The 20,801-nt window shown below is 57.6% G+C and overlaps 2 protein-coding genes across 4 annotated transcripts in view; one reads left to right on the plus strand and one right to left on the minus strand.

Moving 5' to 3' along the window:
- STX18 (syntaxin 18) overlaps nucleotides 1-1,646 on the plus strand; it is a 116,800-nt gene extending 115,154 nt beyond the window's left edge. For all 3 annotated transcript variants that reach the window (XM_026514389.4, XM_057309866.1, XM_026514390.4), the window contains exon 11: nucleotides 476-1,646. In XM_026514389.4, coding sequence (XP_026370174.2) covers nucleotides 476-571 — 96 coding nt within the window. In that variant the 3' untranslated portion in view covers nucleotides 572-1,646. The remainder of the gene's footprint in view (nucleotides 1-475) is intronic.
- The window catches only part of NSG1 (neuronal vesicle trafficking associated 1), a 30,520-nt gene continuing 11,268 nt past the window's right edge, over nucleotides 1,550-20,801 (minus strand). The window contains exons 4-5 of the mRNA XM_026514396.4: nucleotides 9,987-10,097; nucleotides 1,550-2,980 (exon numbers count right to left, since the gene is read on the minus strand). Coding sequence (XP_026370181.1) covers nucleotides 2,777-2,980; nucleotides 9,987-10,097 — 315 coding nt within the window. The 3' untranslated portion in view covers nucleotides 1,550-2,776. The remainder of the gene's footprint in view (nucleotides 2,981-9,986; nucleotides 10,098-20,801) is intronic.

Raw genomic sequence — 20,801 nt, forward strand, 5'->3', positions numbered from 1 at the left:
ACCACTGGGGAAGCTTATTGACCCCCCCGCCCCCCAAGGGCCAGAGTCCCTGTGTATTGGGGCCACCACAGTGGACTCTGTTAAGTGGACTTGGTCCTCTGAGTGCAGTGGTTGGGCTGGGTTGACGTGGGGCCACCACTGTCATTATCCTGCTGGGGGACCACAGCTGGGCCAGCTGTGGCTCTGTAGGTCCGTGTGTGTGGCTTTAACCCTGGGACACACGTGGGGTGTTTCCTGGGAGGAAGGTGCAGGACCTCTGAATCAGGGCCAGCCAGTAGGGGAAATAGCTGTTTGCTGAGGGATTCTAAACCCACTCTGGGGTTTTCCTCATCCTTACGGTAAGCAAGGCTCCAGCAATACCCTGGTAGAGCCCAGTGGAGGGAGCGTGCATGCAGACGGGTGGAGTGTTGGAGGGCTTTTGAAACCAAAATCCTGTGTGACACAAATCCCTGCGCTACTGCCCCCCCCCCCCCAGGCCATTAAAAACAACGCCGGCTTCCGAGTGTGGGTCCTGTTCTTCCTGGTGATGTGCTCCTTCTCCCTGCTCTTCCTGGACTGGTACGACAGCTAGCCTGTCCTGGCTGCTCCTGGCAGACGGCGCGCTGCCGTGGGTCCCCGGCATTGGAGCGGGGCCGTGAGCCGATTTGATCGCCGAGCCATTTGGGGGGGAGGGGGCTGGGACAGACGGACACGCTCACCCAAGGGACACCCAGACCTGTGGTTTTAAGCCTATTTGCTAAGCTGAAAAAGAAAATAACACAAATTGAGAGCGGCCTGTGTAGCGATCCTGACGGCAAGGTGGGTGAGATGGGGGGGTGGGGGCGGTTACCGGCTGCACCCCAGAAACCGGGCTCAGGGAGGCTCCTGCCTTGCCCTTCTGCTGGCTTCGGGAAAAAGCGCTGGTTAATAACTTCTCACAACAAGTGATCACTTCTTTGTTTTCTGTGGCTTCTTGTCTGCCTGAGCCCTGTGATAGAGTCGCTATATTCTAGAAGACGCACCTTTGCCCTGTTAATATAATAAACGCAACTAGAGCTATTTCGTGTCCCGTCAGCGGGTCCAAGCGTAGAAGTGCAGCGGACACCCACCTGCCGGGTGGGGAAGAAGTGTGGGGACAGACTCCGGGCATCAGCAAGGGGCCCTGGAGCCGCATCTGTGCGGAGAGCATGCCGGTGTTGGCGGGGCCCCACCGTGTGTGGCACCGACAGTCCGCCGCGCAGCCGCGGGGATCCTCGTGTTCCCTGTTTGCTCGGACTGTCACACGTTACCTGTGAGTGGACTTACAGTCAATACAAGGTCTACTGGACAGTACAGAGGGGTGTTGCTGCGCGCATCCGTGTGTCTGTGCGGGAGGGGTGTGTGTGGGAGGGGTGCGTGCGGTCCCCGCTCGCCGCGTGTCCTCGCAGCTATCGCCGCGCGCAGCTCCGTCCCCCCCCCCCCCCCCCACTACGAGCCCACAGCCACGGCTTCAGAACACCTTGGTAGGAAGACTGGGTTTGGAAGCGGTGACGGGGTCGGCCACGACCACCATGCTTGTTTGCAACAGCTCTCGCGCTAGTCGTCGTTTATTTCTGATCTACTAAAAACAGTGAAACTTTTGACATGTCCACCAGAAACAACACATTCAAATAACATGGAAGAAAACATCTGCGAATGTCTGTTTTCTATTTAATCGTCTTACACACTTATCTAACTGGCAATTTTGTAAACATATACTTTAATGTCAAGATTCAGGTTGAAACATCATTTTCTTACAAAGATCGTGAATTGAAATGTCATCATTAGGTTTGCAAGTTGCCACACCAGCCCCTCCCAGCCTTTCCTGCCTGCTTCTTACATCAAAGGAGTTCTGGTTCACAAAATAAAAATTAGTCTTGGCTTCCCAGCAATTACATTTTCACTCTTCCAACACAAATAAGTTTTTAAAAGCTAACTTGCTAACAGGGCTGTTGGTGCGAATTTATTCAGAACAGAAGACCAAAGGGGTTTCGTTCCTATTCAGCATGGCACAGAGCAGACGGACTACCTACAGGGGACGGAGTCCTGGAGCCCGTGGCCCAGGGACCCCTCTCTGCACAGCCCCTCACCTCACATGCTGGGACACGGTCTGCATGCACTGGAGCGAAACACAGTGCTCTCTGCACCAAGATGCCAGCTCCGGTGTCGGGGGGCAGAATAGGGCCCCCCAAGTGTGCCTGGCTGCGGGACACTTGCACACTTAGGGATGAGCACAGGGAAGGGAAGGGCCCGTCTGCTCCCCGATGTCCTATTTCCCTCCTTCTCTGTACCTCTCGCTACCACGCGTCTTGGCGATGGCACTGTTGCCGCCTGACTGAAGGTTGGAAGAAATTCTGAAGTACAGCTTGCTCATAGCAAAGTGGGGATCACTCTCACTATGGCTGAGGAGTAAGGATTGCAAACAGCAAGGGGGGGTAAAAAAAAATTCCATAAAATGCAGTATTTATCCGAATGCAAACCCCTTGCATATCTGGTGTAAATTTATGTTTTGATCGCATCCAGTAAGTCCAAGTAGCTAAATTAGGGCTCCTTAACATGGAAAGTGGTGTCGGAGCTCTTTAAGCAGTGCCGATATGCACTTGGTTTTGTGCCCGTGAGTGGCCGGCAGCAAGTTTTATTCGCTAAGCAGCAGCAGCAAACAAAAGCAGTTGCACCATAAATGAGTAACCTCTAAATTATCGGTAATTATATTTAATGAAACGTCCCTCGAAGTCCCTTTGTTACCTTCAAGTGACACACTGTAAGGAGCCTGCCCACCTCACTGAGCTGACTTCTCGGCGGCTTCGGTCTCCTGCTCGGACAGCTTCTCTTCCGACAGGACGGACATCCAGGGGGACACGGAGCGCGTGATGCTCTGCTTGGCCAGGTTGTAGTGGTTGATGACGGTGTAGAATTTCTCCCGGGCGCTGGAGTCCTGCTCCGCGTAGTAGCTCTCCAAGCCTTCTGGAATGCACTGGGTGTTCTGAAAGACAGGAGGCCACTGAGACGCGTGCACCGAGGCTGGAGGGAGGCCAGGGTGTGTCTCCAGGTAACACTCTGCAGATGTTTACTGAGCACCTTCTCGGCCAACGGGAGAAACACGACGACGAGCAAAAGCGGGCAGGAGTCCTGCCCTCGGCACAGCCCCATAACCAGCCGACACCGGTGGACGTCATGACAGGGTCGACCTCTCTGACAAGGCCGTGACAGCAGTACTTGGGCTCCAGGGGCGTGTGTGTAACAGGACAGTGGGCCTTCCTGCTTCACTAAAGATCTTAACGCTAGTTGTCATTTATTTTACATCTACCAGAAACAACATACTCAAATAGTGAAGGGAGGGGAGTCAGAAAGGCCTCCTGGGAGCTAGGTTTTCAGTAGGCCGTATCCGGGGGAGGGGGAGGCACTGGAGGCAGAGGAGACTGGCCTCGCACACAGGGAGCAGAAGCACGAGGAACACACTGGGAAGGGTGGCCTGGGTCAGAGAGGCAGCCACATGAGGCCTGCAAGGTCCTGTTAGGGAGCAGTGTGACCTGGTGATCCAGAGAGCAGCAGGACGTCCCCGAGGACCCCGGATGAGGGCTATCCCAGGCAGCTGTCCACGAAGGAAGACGCTCCGCCCCTACAGGCCACGGAACCCTGAGGAGCTCAGGGGCGGGGGGGACCAGTCCATAGCTCTCATCAGCTGTTAGAAGGTCTAGGACCCCAAAACGTTAAGATCCTGCACCCCAGGCTGCCTTTCCCTGTCAGTCCAGGAGCCAACCGAAGCCACTGCCCCACCATAGCTGATGTGGCCAGCCCACACCAGAGATGTGGAGCTCAGCAAGCCCATGAGGAAGGTGGGTGGGGCTGTGGATCGTCTTCCACCAGCCATCCCCCCCACACACTTGGTGCCCAGCTATCAGTTCCCAGCTCTCCTGGCAGCCCGGTGAGGCCATGGGACTGACTTCTGGCCAGTGGGACAGGAGTGGATGTCTGTCCGCTCTCTCTCCCGCAGCCCTTTCTCGGCTGGCTTTGACGGCCCAGGGAAGGCCAATACCCTGGGGGCTGGCAGGGCAGCAAGAGACAGAATCGGGGCTCTAGGATGACCTCACAGAGCTCCCCACCTTCCAGCTGGACCCTTAACGTGAGAGCGGTCGACCTTCTGTCCTGTGGAAGCCACATTACCTGTGTGTCCGAGCAACCAAAGCAACACACGAACGCCACGGCCTCCGTGTCCGACAGTGAAGGGAGACTGCAGCTAAGACGGGTGCCTGGCCTCGGCCACCTCCACAGTCACCAGGGAGAGTTTCACAGCCCAGCTTCCCCGCCCACCCCGAGGGGTCTGACTCAGCACATCTGTGCGGGAGCAATCTGTATGTTTAAACACCCCAGATGATTCTGAGGCTCGACACACTGAGCACCGTCCATCTCGGCCGTGGCCACCCTGCCGGGATGTGCGCGGCCGGGATCTGAAGCCCGAGCACCAGCCACGGCACTCTGACCAACTCCTGGGGCTTAGCAAGAAACCCAGCTGCTCAAAGAGTCTGTTTACCTCCCCTGGGCAGGCACCCTGTGGACAGTGTGATGGGTCCTTTGATGACCACATCTCTGGGCACCGCGGGTCACCACATGGATGGCCGGCCACAGCTGCTGCACCGTGGACGCGGGTGCTGGGAGATCTCAGGGCCAGCCCGGATGCAGCCGGGGAACCTTCTCCAGGAGCCTCGTCCGGGCCTGGGCCCAGCTTTTCCTCAGTTTCTGGAAGCTAAAGGCAGGTCCTTGAATTCCTGTAGATTCGAGGCCCACCTGCCGTTTCTCTGGCAGCAAAGAAATTGGGACTGGGGTTCTACGTCCCCCGCTGGTGTTCTCCTGACCTTTTCTTCGTCCCTGACAGTTTGCCAAGTGCTTGCCATGCACGTTCTCTCGCTGTGAGGAAGCTTCTAGCAGTCCACTTTTATGGACGGGGCCAGGGAGACCCAGAGAGGGGGAGTAACTCTCCAGCCCGGGCCTCCCAGTCAGAGCTCCCAGAACCCCACACAGTGTCACCATACAAAGCCGCTAACAGCTAACCCACTCAACTCAAACACAGGACAGTATGGAGCAGAGGCAGTAGGCCCCGGCTTGGGCCCAGGGAGCAGAGCCGCTGTTTTCCCCAAGGACTGACCGGCTTAGATCAGCCTGCGTTCGGCCCGGCCCGGCGCGCTCAGGCCTCAGGAGCGAAGCTCAGCGCTCAGGCTCCCAGGCGCACTGGGTTCCGCCCTGCCCCGTGACCACCTCGGCCTTCAGCTCCCTTGCGGCGCTGGGCCACGGTGCTCCTCCGGCAGTGCTCAGCGAGGCTGCGAGGCCTGCCTGGCAGGGCTGCCGTGACCCAAACCAGGTGAGCGCCACAGCCTACGCGACAGCCTCTCGGGCGACACTAACGTCCTCCTCTGAACCTGGAGGCCTCCCCAGCGCGCGGGTCCACATAGCCTAGCGTCTGCCTGGGGTCAGAGGCAGGGACACAGACAGGACTGAGCACGTGAGGTGTGGAGACAGAAGGCATGACCCCCCGGTCACAGAAGAGCTCCCGTGTGCTGAGACTCCCTCATGATCGAGGTCCCTCTCCGCCTGGATGGTTCTCCCAAGACAGCGGCCACGGGAGTGTCAGCGTGAAGTGGACAGGCGTGGCCGGGGAGTGGCTCTCCCACAGGTGGGCTGCACAGCATGTTCAGAAGCCGTTCGTGCCAGCCCCGTGCCAGGCCCCGGGTGCCACAACCCAGGCCACGGGCCCTATGAAACTGACCCTGCTAGCCTGCTTGTCCCAGCCCGTGGCCCTCACCCAGGAAACCCAGGCTCTGCGGCTCCAACACGAGGAAGTGGCAGGCCTGGCCTCTCAGCGGAGCCAGGTCCGCGCCTGCTTGGCGTGACTGCTGGCAGATGTCGTGGTGTCGTGCCTGGTCCAGTGCCTGGCCCACAAGCTACTGTTTCCTCACTGCGGGGTCTGGGAAGATAGTGAGGGGGTGAAGGACAGGACAGTTTGGGGTGCTGGGATGTGTAGAGAGCACCAGGGTCTCGCAGAATTTACAGCACGTCCGCACGCCTCTTGCCCAGGCGGGCACCATGGGTGTTTCCCTGTTTGGGCGGCTCCGAGGGGCTCGGTGCTGCCGGCTGAGTGCTGATGGGAAGGGAACATAGTCAGCCCAGTACTGCCCGCCCTGTGGAGCGTGGTTCTCCTCCTCCCCCTTGCTCACTGATGCCCGAAATACCAGGAGCAGGACTACCTGCCGGCCCCCTGGGAACACAGGGAGCTCTTTCCGGGAGAGGACAGAGGCCTGCAGCGTCCATCCCACCCGGCCAGCGTGTCGGTGGGGGAGGCAGAGGGAGCCTCGGCTCCCCCACCTCGACACGGGGCTGGGGAGGCCCACCTCCTGGGTGGCCGTGAGGACCAAAGGCAGCGATGGGCCGCTCAGGTGAGAAGCCACGAGGTGGCTCACACAGTGGACAGGAAAGGGCAGAAGCTGTAGGGGCCCCACCAAGGGGACGCTGTCTCAGCAGCAGCTCAAACCCAGCCACGTCTGGGCGTCAGGAAGCAGCAGCCCCCGTCCAGCAAGGCAGGCGGCCACCCCCGCAGCCTGCGCCGCCACCCGCCTTTCGCTCTGTCCTCCCCTCCTCCGCTCGCCAGCACCGGGTCCTGCAAGATGGCCTGAGGCGGCCAGCGCATGCTGGGCAGTGCGAGACTCCCCGCCAGGCCAGGACGGGGCCTCCAGACCCGACAGAATACCTGCCCTGCCCTCTGGGGGCCAGGCCGGGGAGGACGGACGGTTCCGCCGCCGCCCACACACGGGCTGCAGGAGGAACGTGCGGGAGACGCCGTGGTGGGCTGGTGGTAGGCCAGAACCCCAGTCCCAGGGGGAGCAGGGGGCTGGCGGCTCCCAGGAAGTTCTGACCCAGCCCCTCTCGGGCCAGAAACCACAGCCACGTACGTACCCCTCTGTGGGCGAGTGTGGGGAGGTCACCCGACCTCTCGGCGCCCCATGCCTCAGGCATGAAATGATCATCGGCCCAGCGCGGTGACCCAAGCAAGCGTGTTCCACGCAGCCCCTGGCACACGGCCCGCGCTAGTCGGTGTTCCTCGCGCGTGAGATCCACGGTGCGAACGCATGTATCTGCCGACGGTCTACCCACATGTCAGAGTGTGGGGTTTGGGCACTTTCCCCTTACATTTGAAACCTTTCTGTGAGACTCCTGTAATTACTTCATGGTTTCAGGAAAAAGGCAGAAACCTAGCTGCCTCCCCAGCCCGTATCCGCCTTCCTAAATCCCCCTGTGACACTCCAGTGAGCGTGACCTCCTCTCACCCACGGCGCAGGCACAGGCGCCCGCCCTCGGGCTCATGCCAGGACCTCTGTGGCACCTGTGTCCATCCGCCCTTCTCACGGGGCCCCCTCTGGCTCCGGGGGTCCATAGGACCCCAGCCCAGTCTGTCCTCAGTCCATGCCTGCCCAGACCACCCACTGGCTGCACTGACTCCTCATTCAGTTTGCACCCCCAAATGACCCGGAAGAGGGGACCCCAGGCTCTCACGGTCACCCTGGTTTCTTCTCTGCCTGGCACTTAGCGTTCACACCGTCTGGGCATCTGCCTGTCTTGCCACTCGCCTCCTCCACTAGAACACAGGCCGCAAGGGCAGCGCCTTGGCTCCTCCTGTCCGGCGCTGCGAGCCCAGCACCCAGCCGGGCACACCGCAGTGGCACTCCGTACGTATACGCTAAATGTACGTTCATACCACGGGTGTGACCTCGGACACGGTGACGATCGCGTCTGTACTGCATCCTCCCACGGGGATCTGACGCTATCTACCCAGAAGGCTTTTGGGAGCATTCACAAATCCTAGTGTAAAAGCCTCTGTAAGCTGTTGGGGTCTGCGTGTGACCTGCGCAAGCACAAACGTGCCCGAGGGAGGGAGGGAGGGAGGGAGCTCGGGCCTGCCCCCAATTAGACGGAAGGGCCAACGGAAAATGCCGAAGTCCCAGGAGACGCAGCTACAGACTATCACGGGCTCTCCATTCCCAAGGCGGGCCGGGCACCAGATACCGGCCCTCTCCCCTACCCGGGCTTCCTCTCTCAGACTCCACCTGCCCGGACCCGGTTTTCCAGCAGAACGGGCCTTGCCGGACGGGCAGTTGTAGCCTGCCCCCACCCCAGGCAGGCAGCTTGCCCGGCCCGGAGAGAATGAGCCGGAAGTAAGCCCTGGTCCTCCCGATGGAGTGGCTGGCCCCAGTGGTTTGCGAGCAGTCTGTCCGGTCCCCGGGAAGCTGTCCTCGGCACACCCGGTTCCCATCAGGGCGCCGCTCCTGCGTCTGCTCTGCTTCCTCTCCATGACATCAGCCCCTCTGCGTCACCAGGCTCTGGACCAGGTCCTCCCCTCCCACTCCTCCCCTGCATCTTCCTCCCCCACATTCCCCCCCAAGTCACGTGGGTGTCCTCTCTCCATCCCCAGCACCCTGAGCAGGCCAGACCCTTGTCTCTCCCCAGGCTGCCTGCGGTAGCCTCCTGGGCCATCTCACCAAACCTCCAGCCTCCCTGGGCCACCAAGTGGCCGTCCCGTCACTTCCCCTGCCCCGGGGACCTTTGCCTGGCACGTGAAGTGCTACAGAGTCCGGCCATAGCGGGCTCACATCGCCCTGCCCCCCGTCCTCCAGGCCGACCAGGCCTGCACTGCCCCGCTGTCACCCGTGTGCACATCTGCTCCCCTACCCGACCTGGGCTGGCCCTGCTGGCCTCCAGCGTCTGCTAAGGGGCTTGCTTGGTCAAGGCCAGCCCTCCCCTCCGCGAAGCCCCAGGCCCTCTGGGTTGGCCTTTAAACCGTGGTACCTCCTGAGCCCTCCTGAGCTTCTGAGCAGACCACAATCTCTCACAGGCCATCCCAGGGGTAGACGGGTTTGTTGAAGGCTGGGGGTGGGGGGCCGGGGTGGAGGCTCCCCCTAGGTCCCCACACAGCTCCCTCACTGGCCTCCTACGAGCGTTGCTCAAACCTGACCATCCTTCTAGAAACTGCAGTCCCTGACCCTGCTTTCTCTTCTGTTTTCCAGTGCTTATAACCTAACTTGGTATACGACTGACTTCCTGTTTCTTTTGCGAATAGCAGGGAGCTTCGCAAAGGTGGGGACCTTCAGCCCACGAGTCCTGGCTGGATTCTAGCACCCGGAGAAATAGCGGCCGCCGTTGGCACATGGCACACGCCACACGGACTTGCCGAGCAGATGAAGGGCTGAAGGGCGACATGAAGTCTGGCTTTGCCTGCTAACTCGTGCAACAGTTCTGTGTCCCTCCCGTCACCAAAGCCCAAAGCCATGCCACAGGGGACAGCTGACAAGCCAAGCCCGGCCATGTGTGTGCTCGGCGTGGGCTTCTCCTGCTTTAATTTCAGCAGCACCAGATCCTGGAAATGATCCTTGTCCCTCTGCACAGTGGCTCTGAGTTCAGAACCAAATGTGGGGCCAGATGCTGAGTGCGTGGGAAATGGGACCAAGTCCACAGCGAGTCCCTTTTACCTCCTCGTGCTTCACCTCTTCCCCCTCATCTCCCCGCCCTGAATTTGTCTTCACTTCATCCTCTCGTTCCCTGTGTATGTGCCACTTGCAGGTTTTCTGGAACACGGAGGCATCACAGCAAAGCAAGCATTTGCACGCGGAGAGCCCAGCCAAGCGGGCCCCAGGCGGAGCAGGCAGCCGAGGGACAAGGGACACGCAGGCAGGCGTGTGGGGCATGTGCCCTGCTCTGCTCCCAGTCCCCCTTGCGCGAGCCCTTCCTCCCTCCGGGCCTCTGCTCCCCCGGGGTTAGGGCAACTCCCAGGAGCCACCTTGCTACAGGTCCACCTCGCCTCCTCCCCCTGCCCCTCCGCCTCCCTTCCCTGCTCCCTCCCGTGAGGGTCCCATCAGAGCACAGGGCCCCGCTGCTCTAGCGCCTGTCCCTCCATGAAGGCACCAGGGGGCCTCGGGCGGGGGGGAGGTGGGGAGGCAGAGCCTTACCTTGAGGACAAAGCCATCGGGGCAGGCACGGTCATACTTGTACACCTTGTAGACGACCAGGAAGACGACACAGGTGAGGAAGGCCAGGGCGAAGAGGACCAGCACGGAGACCTGTGGGCAGAGGTGGGGCCCGTCAGGGTGGCTGCAGAGACCCGAGTGCGGGGGCGGCCAGCCAGATGCATGGACGCGCACCGGGTGCGCAGAGACGGTCTCTGGAAGGAGACCCACACCGGAGCCCCGGGAGGCTTCGGGGACGAGAGGTCAGCAGAATCACTTTTCAGGGGACATTTTCCACCACGTCCACAAGCTCTCTCTATTGTAAATGGCCTGTTCTTAGTCTTCCAGGCCATGTGTGGGGAGCTCAGGGTACAGACACGATCGACCGTTGTAGACACTTGGAAATCTGGTCGAGCCAGGGGTGTGGGTTGCCTTTCTGCCTGCTGCCAGTAACCGAGGTGACGCACCAGCTACCGCTCATCAGCCGTTCCAGATGTCTTCTGAGCCCGGGGCGCCAGCCCTGCTGTTGGGCTGGGACCAGCGAAGCAGGAAAGCCAGAATCTCCTGGGCCCCCGTCACCTCTGCCCTCAAGTTGCCTGCGTGCTCAGTTGTGTCCCCTCCCCTGGGGGCAGTCCCCATGGGTGCAGGAACTTTCTGCACTGCTGTATGCCAAGCTGGCCAGCCCAGCGTGTGCTTGGCCAACATGTGCGGATGGGCGCGGGACAGGACAGCAGGCGCGGGACAGGAGAGCAGGCACAGAGGTGGGAGATCCTGCCCCAGCCTGAGGTGGCAGGGCACGGGGGACAAAATGACACTGGATCTGAGCACCAAAGGTGCTCGCCTGGCTGCTGGGAGCCCCCCTGGTAGGGGCAGGGCACGTCCGGAGGCTGAAAGGATGCACAAAGACTCCGCAGATCAGATCAGGGGAGGGTGAGCCCTCTTGCTGACAGTCTGCTGCCCACCCCCGTTAGCGGACACCGCTCTCCGGCTTCTAAGGAGGGGACGGTTCAGAGATGGTGGGGCCCTGGGAGCCGGCCCAGGGCAGGGGCTCCATAAAGGTTCGCTACTCCCCCTCACCCGCCTCTCCCAGGGGGCCCGTGAACTCCTTCCCGTGGCCACACAGCTCCACGGCGGCCAAGCCCGGGCAGAAGTCCACTGCCACCTGAGGCTGCACAGACGTGCTGGGCGAGGCCCCAACGAGCTGGGCACGGCCTCAAGCAAAGCGCACGAAGCCCCGTCCTGGCCTCGGGAGCTGCGTGTGTCCCCCCGATCCTGCGGGGCCCTGGTTCCTGTACAGGCGGTCTATCTGTGAGAGGAGAGCAGAGCCGCTCTGGGTCACCTGGGAAGATGGGTGTGAAGAGTGCTCAGCTTGGAGGACAGAGGGACAGATGCCCACACCCTGCATCCCCCTCCACCTGCCTCAGGCACGTCGGGAGTCCCTGAACCTCCCTGGTCCCCAGCCCGCTCTCCTGTGACGCAAGAGGGCACTGCCCCATGTCCCCGTTGCTGTGAGGGTACGAGGAAGGCGAGAATTGGGCAGACACCCACAAAGAACGGTAGTGACCCGTCCCTGGGCTCTGCCTCCGTTTCCCAGGCTGTTCGTCACCAGCCTTCGGGGTCCTCCCCAGGCCTGCGTCGTGGTGGCCGGGAGCCCCGGCCAGGGCCAGCGCTGGGCAGCTCAGGAGCGAAGCACACGGCCTGCCGTGCTGGGGCTGACCCTCCCTTTCTCGCCCTGCGCCAGCGCTCGACACACTCCAGGTGGCCCACACGCCCCGGGGCCCACGAGCACCCAGACTCTCCCTTCTTTCACACGCCCACCCCAGCCACCTGCCTCCCCACCCCCCCCCCCCCAGCTCACGCTCCCTGCAGCCGGGGCGACACCTGTCCCTTGTGTCCCTTTGCTCAGGGAATGGCCCTTGAGGCCCAGGCAGGCAAGAAACCTGTGCATCACCTCCCACGAGGCCCTTCCTACCCGTCCCTAAGTCCCACCCATGCCCATCACCATCTCTGTCCTCCGCCACCTTTTCCCTTCCTGTGACCTTGGGATACCATCACCTGGACCGTCAGGGCCACCAGCCTCTCTAGGGCCAGAGAGAGTTCAGCCTGAGAGTCTGTGCTGCATGTGGAGCCCATTGCTGACACAGGGACACGGGATGAAGTCACAGATACTTCGGGGCCCCACAGGAAAGGCACCCTGGGGTTCCGGTGGCGGCTCCGGTACCCGGCAAGAACACACCACAGACCCCAGACAGCCCAGGGAGACCACAGACGCAGCTGAGCGTGGGGCTAAAGGAGATCAAACCTGCACGAAAGGGGGCGGCGGCAACAGAGGCAGCAGCTGGAACCCTCGGCCTTCCAACAAGGGTGGCAGCCTTGCTGGTGTCGACACTTGGGACAGGCAGCTCTGGGCAAGTCAGCTCCTCTGGGTCCAGGCTCCTGCCCGCCAATGGCAACAGGAGGACCCAGCTCCCAGGGCGGGAGGAAGGGCCGAAGACTCGAAGCAGTCCTGCCAAGGACAGCACCCGGGCGCAGTGCACGCCGTGGAAGGAAGCATTTGCTCTTGTTGCCGCAGCGGTCACCCGGTTGCTCCCGCCCTCGCTCGGGCCACACGGCTGGCAGATGCAGAGCTGGGCGCTCAGCCCAGGCCACGCAGCCTGCCTCGCGCTGACTGCCCTGCCCTACCTACCTCAGCTGCCCCCCCAGACTCACCCAAATCTGCCCTGCCTAGGACCCAGCTACCCGCTAGCCCTAGCAGCCTCTGCGGGCAGCGAGGGCAGCTTCGTGGGCTCTGCGTGGTCCAGAGCAGCAAGGCTGCCTTAGCCAGGGCAGTCTGGGAAGAGCTGTATTTACTATAACTGGTTTCCTTCATAACCCTCTGTACTTTTTTTTTTTTTTTAAGTGGGCTCCACACCCAGCATGGAGCACAACACGGCTTGAATTCACGATCCTGAGAGAAGACCTGAGCTGAGCTAAGAGTAGGATGTTTGGGGGCGCCTGGGTGGCACAGCGGTTAAGCGTCTGCCTTTGGCTCAGGGCGTGATCCCGGCGTTGTGGGATCGAGCCCCACATCGGGCTCCTCCGCTATGAGCCTGCTTCTTCCTCTCCCACTCCCCCTGCTTGTGTTCCCTCTCTCGCTGGCTGTCTCTATCTCTGTCAAATAAATAAATAAAATCTTAAAAAAAAAAAAAAAGAGTAGGATGTTTGACTGACTGAGCCAGCCATGTGCCCCATAACGCTTTGTATTTTATTTTAGGCATTTGGAAACATTCCAAAAAGAGGCCCATGGCACACAAAAGGTTAAGAAGCCTGTTAGAATATTATCTCAACAAAATATTAGTAAACTGAATTCAATAGTACTTTAAAAGGATCCTACGCCATAATAATATGGGATTCATTCCAGGGATGCAAGGATGGCTCAACACCCGTAAATCAACGTGATACGTCACATGAATAAAATGAAGGATAAAAACACGTGATCATCTTCAAGAGATGCTGGAAGAGCATTTGACAAAATTCAACATCGATTTATGATAAAAACTCTCAACAAAGTGGGTATAGCAGGAACACGCCTCAACATAATAACGGCCATCTAGCACAAGCCCACAGCTAACATCGTGATGGTGAAAAGCTGAACACTTTCCCTCTAAGAGCAGGAACAAGACAAGGATGCCCACTCTCGCCACTTCTATTCACCATAGTACTGAAGTCCGAGCCTGAGCATTAAGAAAAAGAGAAGGCATCCCCATTGGAAAGGAAGAAGTAAAACTCACTAGTTGCAGGGTGACATGATATTACATATAGAAAACCCTAAAGATTCCCCAAATAACTCTCAGAACTAACCAACAAACTCAATAAAGTTGTAGGACACAAAATCAATCCACAAAAATATGCAGTGTTTCTATACATAATAGCCAATTATCAGAAAGAGAAAGAAAACAGTCCCATCTGGGGCACCTGGGTGGCTCAGTCACTTAAGCATCTGCCTTTGGCTTAGATCATGATCCCAGCACTGGTTCCCCCCTCAGCAGGGGGTCTGCTTCTTCCTCTCCCTCTGCCCTTCCCCACCCCCTGCTCATGCTCTCTCACTCTATGCTATCTCTCTTAAATAAAATCTTAAAAAAGAAAAGAAAACAACCCCACATAATTGCACCTAAGAGAATATCTATGAACAGATTTAACCAAGGAGGTGAAAGACCTGTACACTGAAAACTGTAAGACATTGAAGAGAAAACTCGAAGACATAAATAATGAAAGATATTCTGTGCTCATGATTTGGAAGAATGCTGCTCAAATGCCCATTCTGCCCAAAGCAATCTACAGATTGAATGCAATCCCCATCAAAACTCCAATGGCATTTTTCACGACATAGAACAGTCCTCAAATATGCATGGAACCACAAAAGACCCAAAATAGCCAAAGCAATCTTAAGAAAGAACAACAAATCTGGAGGTATCGTGCTCCCCAATTTCAAACTATATTACAAAGTAAAAGCAATCAAAACAGTATAGTACTGACGTAAAATTAGAATACAGAACCCAGAAATGAACCCACACGTATACGGCCAATTAATTTATGAAAAAGGAGCCAAGAATATGCATGGGGAAAGGACAGTCTCTTCAATAACTGGTCCTGGGAAGACCGGACAACCACGTGCAAAAGAATGAAACTGGACAACTTTCTTACACAATGTACAAAAACTAACTCAAAAGCAATTAAAGACAGACAGAGGACCTGAAACTATAAAGCTCCTAGAAGAAAACAGAGGGAGTTAATCTCCTTGCCATCGGTCTTGGGGATGATTTTTAAATCTGACGCCAAAAGCAAAGGCAACATAAGCAAAAACAGACTAAAAGTGGGACAAACTAAAAGTGGGACAGCAAAGGAAACCATCAACAAAATGGAAAAGCTGACCTGAGTGGGAGAAAATACTTACAGATCATATGTATCTGATAAGGGGTTAAAGTCCAAAATACATAAGGAACTCCTATCACTCAATAGAAAAACCAGACAATCCAATTTTTATATTGAGTCTTTGTGTTACACAGTTGAAACTACCATAATGGTATACGTCAAACAAGCCTCAGTTGAAACACACACACGCGCACACACAATCTCACATCCTAGGGCATTCCTAAACCTGTCCCTTGAATTTGGAAGCCGCACCTGTGTTTGTTCCCAGCACCCCAACTGTTTAGGTTTAAAAATAAGCCCCATCTCTCAGAAGGGCTGTGGGGAACCACTTTCCCTGGGGCCCTCCTCCTGGAACCTGGCCTGGGCCTTTCATCCACAATTCTGGGGCCTGATGACTGAGGAGCTCACAGAACCAAGAAAAGAGAACGTGACAGTTCCTGGAGTAGTTGAGGGAGAGAGGCAAAGAAAGAAATCCACGGACAGTCAGGAGGGGGTGCCTGGTGTGGCAAAACCCTTCCCCTCCAGGCTGTCCCCACTCTTCCCCCCACACCTCTGCAAACCCTAAGCCTCTCCTAGGCCCCAGAATCTGCACAGATCTGGGTGGGAAGAGAAATGTAGGTTTCCTATTCACCGTGTGGCACAGTGCACCCCTGTGGTTGTCATGGCCTGAGGAGAGAGCCATGGGCCTTTCCAGAAAGATCCCCAATTGGATCCCAGCTCTGCCACTTGCCAGCTGTGGGCCTCAGCAGGTCACCTGCTTATCTCCTCTCTGGAGAGAACAAAGCCTCCTGCTCTTACTTGTTCATTGGGAGAATGACTAGTGATCAAGGGTTTGAAGAGATGTCAGCCTCACCTGCTAGGCCCATTATGGGTTAAGTTGTTTCTCCCCCGCCCCAAAATATGGAAGCCCTATGCCTTGGGACCTTTGAATGTGACCTTATTTAGAAACAGGGTCTTTGCAGATGTGGTTAAGTTGAGGTCGTCTGAGTGGGCCCTAATCCAATATGAATTTGCCCTTATAAAAAGGGGAAATTTGGACACAGAGACCCACACACAGGGAGAACCTTGTGAAGACAGAAGGTTGAGGGATCTGTCTGCAAGCCAAGGAATGCCGGGGTCACCAGCTGCCACCAGAAACTAGGAAGAGGGGAGGAAGGACTCCCCTCCAGGCTCTAGGGGGAGCACAGCCCTGCCGACCCACACCTACACCTGGGCTTCTGACCCTTGGAACTATGAGACCATCAGTTTCTGCTGGTTAAGGGTCCAGTAATGCACTGGGTTGCAACGGCCCCAAGGGAACTAATACAGCCCCAATGTCAGAGCTCTTTTATGGGGGCTCACGGCTGGCTCGCCTCCCCTACAAGTGTTCTTTGTCTGCTGTCATCCCTGTCCTTCCCCAGCATGCCAGACTACCACCTTCTCTCCTCCTCACCCTTCAAAGCCTTGGCCAGGCTCACTGCCCCCAGGAAGGCTCTGGAACATCCCAGCCCCTCCCAACACCAGTACCACATAACCCAGCATCTACTCTCTCCCAGTGTTTCCAGCGAAACCAAAGTGCATCCCAATTTGGAGAGTTTCACAAACCTCCCCCTCTCCCATGAGACAATTAGGAATATTCCAGAAAAAAAGTGTGAAATTACCTAGCCAAACATACCTCTTTCCTGGGAGCATTCTTCAGGCTTTCTTTAATGTCGACACACCCTGACTGAAAGCATCCTGGAGGGCCCCAACCACCAGCAGCCCCATCTTTCAACCAAAATACTCTGACTAGAAAACACGCTACCCCCGCATTGCCCAACATGTGTCAAGAGCCCTGGGTTCCAGGCCTGCTCGGCCCCACACACAGTGACTCTGGAAAGGCCATCCACCCCCGACCTCTGGTTCCTTCTCTGCTGGGAAATGGGCACGCCAGCCCAGCACCCGAGTTTACAGCAGGGAGCCCGGGAGGCCCATGCTGGGCACCCAGGGGCGCAGAGGGAGTCCTTGCTACCCAGTGGGAAGCCCATTCCCGCACAGCGTTACAACATTGGAGCCTGAGGATACTCTGAGACCATCTCATCTGGCACCTTCCTTTGCGCGTGACGGAGGCCCAGTCACTGAAAAGCCAGCACCTTCAAGTCGAGCCAACAAGACACCTAGGTGGTGCTAAGAGCCCAGCCACCGCCTCCCCCACCCCGGCAAGAAGAGAAGCAGCAGCCACTTGCAATGACCCAGCCTGAACACATGGGCTCCACCACGGCCGTGTTCAAATCACAGGAGCCCCTGAGGATCCCAACAAGCGGACCCCCCCCCCCCCCGCCAGAGCACTGGCCGTGGAATGCTGGGAGCAACACCCAGGCCCCGGTATTACTTAAAACTTTCCAGACACTTCTGTTCACAACCGAAGCTGAGGTACACAGAGGACCCCCTTGTGCATGGAATTCCTGGAGCCTGGGGGCTCCTGAGCTCCCACCCCAGCCTTGGCACCCATCTGCCAAAACACCCTATTAAGAGTAGCTCCAGAAGCTTCCACCAAGCTCCATGCTGTGGCCGGCAGTTTCAGTAAAGCTTTTGTCCTCATGACAGCACCCGAAGGCAATACTTCTGACTGCACTTTACCCTCGGGGACACAGGCTCAGCCAACGTGGGTGACCAGCGCAAGGCAGGCCAGCTGGGTCGGCTGAGTAGTGTCCCCTAAAGACATCCCAGTCCTAACCCCGAGTTCGGGGCATGTCGCCTTATATGCACAAAGTGACTCTGCAGATGGATTAAATCCAGGTCTAGAGAGGGGGCCAGTCTCCTGGATGATCCAGGTGGCCCAAGTGAAATCCCAGGGGTCCTTACGAGAGGGGGGCAGAGGAGACAGAGCAGAGACCAGAGGACGCTGGGCTGTAGGTGGAGGAAGGGGCCACAAGCCAAGGAATGCGGGGACCGCGGCTCTGGAAGCTCAGAAAGGCCAGGAAACGGACCCTCCCGTTCTCCCTGGAGGAACACCTGCCAACACCCCGACGTAGCCCGGTGACACCGATTCAGGGCTTCGGAAGCCCCAGAGCTGGGCCACGATGAACACGTGTCGTTCTGAGCCACCCAGTTGGGGGAGCTTCATCACAGTCGCCCCACGGAGCGAATTCGCCTCCTTTTGAGCCCATCTCTCCGGTGCCCCCGAGGGAGTGAATGGGTCCAGCTGGCAGGCCAGCTCCATCCTCTCGGCGAGCGCTAACCGAGCAGCCCTCGGGTACCTGGAGCCAACCCAGAGCGTCTCCACATCAAATGGAACATAAATCCAGTTTGCCAAGGTGCCCGTCTGTCTGGGTTTGACGAAGCAAACGATCAGGCCCAGGAAGGAAGCGGGACCCAGGGCTGCTCTGCCCTCCACGGGCTCCTGGAGGCCCGGAGAGCCTGGGTCGACAGCCAGCGCCAGCCCCTGCCTGCGCTCTCGGGGGGGGCGGCTGTGGGCCCGGAGGCAGGGACAGAGGCCAGGGAGCCCCCTGGGCCGGAGAAGGGCATTTCCTTAGAGGCAGGGCCACTGTCTCGATGGGGCACACGAGGCCCAGTGCTGGGGCCTGTGATGCTTTCAGCGCCCCCGAGAATGGTTTTTAATTTTGTTGGAAAACTGGAAATAATTCTATAATAATCATGAATCCAGCCTGGATTATATTCTTCTTTAGACCAAGGCAGTCATGAGATAAGGTCCTTTCTTTTTCTACCTTTTTGTTGTTGTTGTTGTTAAGGAGGAAGGGGCCCCCAAAGGCAGAAAAGCAAAAAGGTACCTCAGGGCCCGGGGCCCTGCCTTCCTTCATTGATGGAACCCCCGTGGTCGCTGGACGTTCCTAAGACAAGACAGTGGCCACCTTGGCGTGTCTTGGCCGCTCGGCATCAGCCCTGGCCTCTGCCGCAGGTGTTCGCTCATCACAGCTCCTCCCCAGTGGCTGGGGGGGTGTTGGCAGACCCTCCATTGTGCCGGCGAAGACTTGGGTTGGGGGCAGGGGGATGTCTGCGTCTTGGAGGAGCAGCTCGTCAGGGCAGGCAGGGCGGAAGGGCTGCTCTCCGAGGAGGAAGGCCGTGCCACAGCCCACAGGCATCAAGGAGTTTGGTGCGTTCAGCTGGTGTGGCTGGAGCGTCACGTGTGCTGCAGGTGACACCAGCCGGGTGACACAGGTCCCTGTCTGCCCCACTGGGAAGGAGGAGCCCAGGCAGCTCCTGGGCACTGCACAGTTCTGGGAGGCAGCTGCCCCTTTGTGACAAATCCCCATTTCTCACAGCCTGGGGAGGCGCTGCCAGGTGGCTGGAGGACATGTTTGCCACCGATCTACGTGGGGGGGGGGGGGGGCAGAGAGCAAGCAGGTTCCACATAATCCCAGAATTTGTATCGCTGTTGTGCAGCGGTCAAAAGCTTTGAGGCGGGAGACAGTGGGAAGATGACGGCCACCGCGCGGGGCTGTCCGCACTCCGCCCGCAGCACGTGCTCCGTGGCGGCCCTGGGTGGCCAGGACCCTGCTGCTGGGGGCAGTGGCCCGGGAGGGACAGTGTGTGAGCGCGGCAGGGATCGGGGGAGAGCCCAGGGCGGGGTTTCCATATATACATACATATATATATGCTTACTTATCAACACATCAAACAACAAGAGCTCAGAAATACTCTGATTTCAAAGGAAAGAGGAGAACACACGCGTTTCCCGAGATCCTGGCACCAGCTGCAGCCTGATACCAAACCGCGTGTGATCCGCACGGCGACAGTCTCAGAGCGGATACTGCTGCGGTTCCCTGCCTCCAGCAAAAAGGGAAGGGCCTCGAACACTGCGGACTAGAAAACATTGCTAGAGGAGACGAGAGAAGAGACCCAAATAAATGGAAAGACATCCTGTGTTCACAGACTGCAAGACTTAATATTGTGAAGACGAGAAAACTTCCAGACTGATCCGCAGACTCGGTGCAGCCCCTGTTGGAATCCCAACGGCCTTTCTTGCCGAGACAGAAACTGCAGGGGATCCCGAGTAGCCAAAGCCATCTTGGAGACAAAGAATAAGTCAAAGGACTCATCTTTCCCAATTTCAAAATCTACAAAGCTACGTTAATTAACACAGCGTGGTACTGGCCTAAGAATCACCATATAAATGGAATACAACAGAGTCCAGAAATAAAACCCGATGTCCGCAATCAACTGGTTTGTTTTAATCAAGTCGCCAAGACCATTCAATGGGGCAAGAAGTCTCTTCAACGAATGGTGTTGGGACAACTGGTATCTACACGCAGAAAGAGCTCGACACTTACCTCACACCATATATGAAAATTAACTCAAAATGGAATAAAGACCTAAATATAAAAGCTACAGCCATAAAACTCTTAGAACAAAACAGAGGCAAATCTTCAGGACCTTAGACCCGGCAATGGTGTCTTAGATCTGACACCAAACGTGCAAGCAACAGAAGAGAAAATACATTGTACTTCAAAATTTAAAAATTGTGTGCAAAGAACATGAGCAGAAAACTGAAAAAGCACCCCACAGAATGGTAGCAAATATCTGCCAATGACCTATCTGACAAGAACGCAGTATCCAGAAGACAAGCTAACAGCACAAAACAACCCAATTAAAAATGGGGAAGGACTTGAATAGACATCGCTCCAAAGATACACGAGTGGCCAGCGGGGCCCAGGGACAGGTGCTCCACGTCGTCAGCCGTTAGGGAAACGCACCTGAAAACCACAATGAGACACTACGTCGCACCCACTAGGCGCTGTAATTAAAGAGACCGAGAACGACCAGCGTTGGCGGGTGTGCAGACACGGAGCCTCAGACGTCGCTGGTGGGGACGGGGAACCGGGCAGCTGCTGGACTATGTCAGACACAAAACTACCACCCAAACCAGCAGTTCCACTCCCGGGTACACACCCGGAAGGACGGAAAACAGGCGTTCGAACCAAACGCTGT

The sequence above is a fragment of the Ursus arctos genome, unplaced genomic scaffold (genome assembly GCF_023065955.2).
Source record: "Ursus arctos isolate Adak ecotype North America unplaced genomic scaffold, UrsArc2.0 scaffold_9, whole genome shotgun sequence".
Taxonomy (NCBI): domain Eukaryota; kingdom Metazoa; phylum Chordata; class Mammalia; order Carnivora; family Ursidae; genus Ursus; species Ursus arctos.